The sequence below is a fragment of the Entelurus aequoreus genome, linkage group LG24, assembly GCF_033978785.1.
Source record: "Entelurus aequoreus isolate RoL-2023_Sb linkage group LG24, RoL_Eaeq_v1.1, whole genome shotgun sequence".
Classification (NCBI taxonomy): domain Eukaryota; kingdom Metazoa; phylum Chordata; class Actinopteri; order Syngnathiformes; family Syngnathidae; genus Entelurus; species Entelurus aequoreus.
In genome coordinates this window covers 28,941,669-28,948,352 of record NC_084754.1, presented here as the reverse complement: position 1 = coordinate 28,948,352, position 6,684 = coordinate 28,941,669, and the positions used below count along the sequence as shown (strand labels likewise).

Sequence of the window (6,684 nt, the reverse complement as noted above, 5' to 3'; positions counted from 1 at the left end):
TTTAAACTCACCAATCGCTGATCATCTACCAAAATCCTGACTGTGTAATGTCTTCTTTTCATGCTCTTTATTCCTTTGTCTTGCAGTCTGCTGGTCCACCGAAGAAAGGCAAGGCGGCTTCTGCTGCCGCTGGGAAACCAAAGAAGACCACAGACAGTAAAGAGTTTACAGAAAGTGAACTGTCGGTAAGTATGAAATATTTTTAGGCCATTGCGGCAATGTAGCCACATTGCTGCTGTCAATGACATCTCTCAATTCCTGGGGCCTCATGTATGAAAAGAGTTGTGTGGATTTCCTACAAAAAATTGACGTACGTTCAAATCCAAAAAATGGCTTAAGCCGAAAAAACAATGCATTAAAGTCTGCGCGCCCACTAATCCAAGCAGATTTCTTTTTACATCCCAATCAACGTGGAGTTGGCGTGGCAGGGCACACCCAGACCACGCCACTTCATAAGTACGCAAATCATATTGAAATTAGTCATGTGTCTGATATCTGCACACTCTGCCCAATCAAAATTTATTAAGAGGTGCTTCTTTATCGTGTTTCCAGCGAAAGAAAAGAGTGATTGGAATAGTGTGTACGGGCTCGTTAATGCTGTGAACCGCACACAGGAACAAATAAGAAATAAGTGGTACTACGTCAGGAAGAAGGGGAAGAAGAAGATGCATGTGCATGTCCAAAACAGGCAAAGGGACCGGAGATAAAGTAGTGCTGCACCCGTTTGAAAAGATAGTCGCTGCGATGATATTAATATTGAATTAGATTTATATAGTGCTTTTCTAGACATTTAAAGTGCTTCACTGAGATCCATAAAACTAGAAGTGGTGGGTGTCTTTGTTTACCCCAAATATGAATCAATTTTGTGTAACATGGTAGGGCTGGACAATAAAACGATAATCAATGTCGCAATAGACATATAATCAATAAAAAATGACTTTGATAAAACGTTTGATATACAGTATGTATTTTTTTCTTTGTCAGAAGCAACAAGTAGTTGCAAAGCATTGTTTCCCCCAGAACATTTGTTAGTTAAGGTGGTTGGAGGGGGCGTCGCCCGGGATAGGCGGTAGGATGGGCAAGGGGGTGGGTGGAAGGAACAGTGTAACTCGGCCTGTCGCCATCACGTCTCCACCTCATCGCTGCCACTACAGCCTGGGGGGGGGGGGGGGGGGGGGGGGGCAATAGACTACAGACTCTGATTACATTGAACACATTGTTTATTAAAAAATAACCAAATATCTTATAATAAATAAAAATATTAGAGACATAAAGAAGCCTACAATTTTTGGTTGTGTTTTCCGCTCCATTTGTAGAATGGCGATATACGATAAATATCTCAATATTTTTTCCGTGAAGTATAAACAAAACACAAAACAGTCCTAGTTACCTGAGATACTAAGTATGTCATTATTATGACTTAGTAAGTCAATATTTTGACTGAGTAATTTGATGTTAGTTTGTCTAAATTGTCAGATAATCGCTTCTCTGAATTCTCCATCATGTCCAGAAGTCTCTTCTTTATCCGGACGTCTTCTTCTACTGCATTCAGCAACTTTGTCTCGATTGGAAGTTTTTGTATTAGTTTGTCATGCTTGTGGCTGTTGAGTTTTGCCTAGTGGAAAAAAAAAAAAAAAAAATTTTATAAGGATTTTTACAAAATTACATTCAATAATCATGAATACATTATTTGGGATAAACCCACTTTAGCAAAGGTGTAAGATAGTGACATGTTATTTACAACATGTCAAATGGCCCTCGACATCGTCGGGAAACGATGTGTGTCAATAAAGCACTTCGAGGTATTTTAATTTTGACAGAAAAAAAAAAAATTTAATGCAACTGCAGTGTTACTTAACTCAATATTATTTATTACAAAAACTACTCAAAGCATTTTTAATACAACCATATTTAAATATGTCTAAAACAGCTGAACTTTAATATATGCTTGCCATCTTGACTTCTGATTCCAAAGCAAGTATTTTTGTCACACTGTTGTCAAACAATGATAATATTAAAACAAATGGGCAAAATATGATTCCACATTGTTAAAAGTGGTCATCTGAGAGCATTTGTAATTGCAGTGCTGTTCTTATAAAAATGTTTTGATGCCCCAGATATAAAACATCTATCTGCCTTTTAACAATATTACTTCCTAGCATTGAAGTTAGCGCCCACATACCTGATGTAGAGCTCTTCTCTCTTGTGTCAATATCTGATGTTTCTATTCCAAATTGAATGGATGTAGTTAATGGAGAACCGCCCCAGATCTGCTCGCATAGTTGGAAGTACAGCAAAACAACACTACCGTAACCACTTCTTCCACCTGCGTCGACTGATTGTCTGTACTTTCCACGAATCGCTTTCAGTTTAGTGCCGATAGTTGTTTTTGTGATGTCCTCTTTCCGATGAGGAAATTCCTCAGATGTCCCTCCAAGTCCGTACCGCTCCAAAATAGGGTAAGAATGTCACCATACTTGGACTGGCAAGTTTCCCAGTCAACACTTTGTTGAGTTTTGTTAACTATAAATTCCAAAACGATGCTTAAAAGTAGCTCTACTTCTCTGTCAGTCCACATAGATAATTCTTTCTTGCCATGACCTGTCATTTTTGCTATATGCCGCCTCCGTAAATGATGTTTTGGATGTTTCTGATTGGCTAAAATGTTTTTAAGTCCTAGGCTACAGCACCCCCAGTATTTTGGCATGCGTATGACACTCAGTGTATGCGTTTGCTTGGGGACAGAGATAGTTTTTTAAATGCGCACGTGTGGCTGGAGATCTTGTTAAGACGTTAGTTTAGGCGGTGGCTCTTTGTTGTTAAGGCGGCCGCCTTAACAACAAATCGCTGCGGGAAACCCTGCAAAGCAAGGTTGGTTGCATTAACAAAGGCACTTGCTAATTGAGCGACACACTAACACCCAATCAGGTAACAGTATCAACTGTCAAGTTTGGTTGTGTCATCTTGTTGTCTTGCGGTTAAGTATTTGCATGGAGTGATGCGGTTAATTATTTGCATGGAGTGAGAAGAGAAACTAAAAATTAGTGCTGCAGAGAGCGAATAAATTGTTGATAAAACCAAGTTTGCTGTGAAAAAGGGCATACACCCAAGTTTTTGTGTGTACGTACGTTTATTACATGAGGCCCTGGTTGTGTCTGTGACACACTCTGGTTTTCCCTACAGAAGACATGGAAACTTGTACACTTAAAAAAATAATGTTTTTGATAAATGAGTCCTGTAATCACTGTCATATGTCATGTTACAGCTACAATCAACATATTGAAAAATTATCAGATGTAATATCCACAGTATAACACAAAGCTAAGATGTTTTTTTTTCCAGATAGTTTGGCATATATATGTATTTACCTACTTTGGATTGGCTCTAGCATCTTTATTGGAAGAAATATATCAACAATCTAAAATATAAGTAATCACCTACTTATCTTTGCAGACAATATCAAAGACGGGGGTTTGCTTATTGATTTGCATTCAATAAAACACTTACATGTGTACATGTTGCACAGTTGTTGCTTCGCCTCACATTTGTTCTTCTCCCAGATAATTAACATGTTGGCTTTTGTGTTTTAATGGCAGGCAGAGGTCTGTGAGGAGCAGGCAGCAAGCGTACTTCCTGCATCCTGCGTTCAACAGCTGGATTCTGCTAACTGGAAGGAGAGACTCGCCAGTATGGAAGAATTTCAAAAGGTGGTGTCTTTGTTTCATTTTGGAAACTGTCACCATTTACTTTGGCATTTGATAGTTGGAATAGACTCCAATTATTTAATAAATGCCAGAAAGGAATCACATAACACACCCAAATTATGAGTGAAACCATCTCATCCTATTAATTAATTATTTGTATTTATTTATTTTTTAAAGCTCTTTGATCCTGAAAGAAAAGTTTGTCATGAATGCATGAGTGTTAAAATTCATAATTGCTTCCAGGCTGTTGAGACTTTGGATAAGACAACAATTCCATGCCAGGCCTTAGTCAGGATGTTGGCCAAAAAACCAGGGTGGAAAGAGACAAACTTTCAGGTAACTTTGTGTTAAATTATATTTTGGTCGGAATCTGGATGAAAGACAGAAATTGTTCTTAATTTAACTATATTATGAAACCACTTAAGGTTGGATAACCTGTCTCTTTTACTCTTGTTAAGGTCATGCAGATGAAGCTCTACATTGTGGCTCTCATCGCTCAGAAAGGGGAGTTTTCCAAGACGTCAGCCTCTGTGGTCTTGGATGGCTTGGTAGATAAAGTTGGAGACATCAAATGTGGGGGGAAAGCCAAGGAGGGAATGACTGCAATTGCGGTGGCCTGCTCGCTACCTTGGACTGCTGAACAGGTTTATTTAAAACGTTTTATAATTTTTTTTAAAACAAAATTTATTTGAACTTATTCGATCCCCGGCCAGTGATTTCCCTTAACACCAATGCTGTATAAACCTTTTTCTTCGGTAGGTTGTATCGTTGGCGTTTGCACAAAAGAATCCAAAGAACCAAGCAGAGACTCTCAACTGGTTGGCTAATGCCATGAAGGAGTTTGGCTTTGCTGGGTAAATACAATTTAATGAACATCTTATATACATCTGAGGACATAATTATTAGTACCTTAGGGACTTTTGAGCATTTCTCAAAAATGATGCCTAATGTTTGCAATATTCATAAAATTCTTGATGGTAAATAATTATACCTCATTTTGGTACATTTTTAAATGTGAAATTGATTTTTTATGTTTTAAAGTACAAGTAGAGCCTCTATATTGAACTTATTATATATATCTTGATTTTATGACAATATTAGACTTCTAAACTTTGCAAATAAATGGATACGATCAAAATAGTATCAATCTCAAAGAGATTCCCAAGCCGTTTTGAGAGTTAATGAGGAAGCCAGTCACGTGATCCGTTACGTAGTGGGAGGAACCACATATCCCATCACCACCAACATGTGAGAGCCAACAACAATTACTTTGGGGGTGGAGGAATACTACCTATAACCTTATATTTTTTGAGCCCAAGCACAAAGAGGATGAGCAATATGTTTTAGAAGCGGAGTGTTAAACGGATGCAGCTTTATTGTGACACTACAGCATCAACAGCATTGCTATGTGCTAAACCTACAAACTAGCCATAATGATTTTTCAAGGTTAAAAAAGTTGCCGCAACTAGCGTCTTTTTTGCCATCTCGGGGACGTCAAAGTCGACAGGCTCTCGGTCCATAGCCACATTTGTTTAATACCAGGCGAGAGATGCATGAATTGTAATTTAGAATTTAGTTTTACCAAGTTTAAGACGAAGTAGAAGCAGCCGCCGGCTTGGTGTTTTCCACAATGGCAGCGTAAGCCAGCATTAGCTCACTGCTATCAATGTGCCGCTAAAATAGGCCGTCTGCGTTGGTGCTTATAATAACTGTCGCTCATATTTGGTTAATTTTCAAGTCACGACATGTAAATGGAGTATTGTTGGCGGTTATACATTATATATATATAAACACTACCGTTCAAAAGTTTGGGGTCACCCAAACAATTTTGTGGAATAGCCTTCATTTCTAAGAACAAGAATAGACTGTCTAGTTTCAGATGAAAGTTCTCTTCTTCTGGCCATTTTGAGCGTTTAATTGACCCCACAAATGTGATGCTCCAGAAACTCAATCTGCTCAAAGGAAGGTCAGTTTTGTAGCTTCTGTAACGAGCTAAACTGTTTTCAGATGTGTGAACATGATTGCACAAGGGTTTTCTAATCATCAATTAGCCTTCTGAGCTAATGAGCAAACACATTGTACCATTAGAACACTGGAGTGATAGTTGCTGGAAATGGGCCTCTATACACCTATGTAGATATTGCACCAAAAACCAGACATTTGCAGCTAGAATAGTCATTTACCACATTAGCAATGTATAGAGTGTATTTCTTTAAAGTTAAGACTAGTTTAAAGTTATCTTCATTGAAAAGTACAGTGCTTTTCCTTCAAAAATAAGGACATTTCAATGTGACCCCAAACTTTTGAACGGTAGTGTATATATATATATGTGTATATATATACCGTATTTTTCGGACTATAAGTCGCTCCGGAGTATACGTCGCACCGGCCGAAAATGCACAAAAAAGAAGGAAAAAAACATATGTCGCACTGGAGAATAAGTCGCATTTTTGGGGGAAATTTATTTGATAAAATCCAACACCAAGAATAGACATGTGAAAGACAATTTAAAATAAATAAAGAATAGTGAACAACAGGCTGAATAAGTGTACGCCATGTGACGCACAAATAACCAACTGAGAATGTGCCTGGTATGTTAACGCAACACATCATGGCAAGAGTCATTCAAATAACTATAACATATAGAACATGCTATACGTTTACCAAACAATCTGTCACTCCCGATCGCTAAATCCCATTAAATCTTCCTCCCCGGTGTCGCCTCTGGTATGTGCCGTTTCCTTTCTTTCTGCTGCTCGATCGCCATTTTCTGCTGCATATTTCACTACGTCCGGCTTGTAATCTGCAGTATATGATTTCCTTTTCGGTGCCATTTTAGTTCAGCCCTTCTCAGTTTTTTATAAGTTACCGCCAATGTTGAAATAATCAATTTTAATAGCTACGGATGTAGCAGCAGTTAGCATCCCATGACCCGCCCCCGCCGAATTCTTATTGGTTGACGTGTGTGACGATTGCTGAC

General features: G+C 38.3%; 1 protein-coding gene across 5 annotated transcripts in view; it reads left to right on the top strand.

Annotated features, from left to right (window-relative positions):
* ckap5 (cytoskeleton associated protein 5) overlaps nucleotides 1-6,684 on the top strand; it is an 86,052-nt gene that overhangs the window by 25,488 nt on the left and 53,880 nt on the right. For all 5 annotated transcript variants that reach the window (XM_062035471.1, XM_062035469.1, XM_062035470.1 and 2 more), the window contains 5 exons: nucleotides 87-185; nucleotides 3,597-3,707; nucleotides 3,948-4,040; nucleotides 4,163-4,348; nucleotides 4,464-4,558. In XM_062035471.1, the coding sequence (XP_061891455.1) occupies nucleotides 87-185; nucleotides 3,597-3,707; nucleotides 3,948-4,040; nucleotides 4,163-4,348; nucleotides 4,464-4,558 (584 nt within the window). The remainder of the gene's footprint in view (nucleotides 1-86; nucleotides 186-3,596; nucleotides 3,708-3,947; nucleotides 4,041-4,162; nucleotides 4,349-4,463; nucleotides 4,559-6,684) is intronic.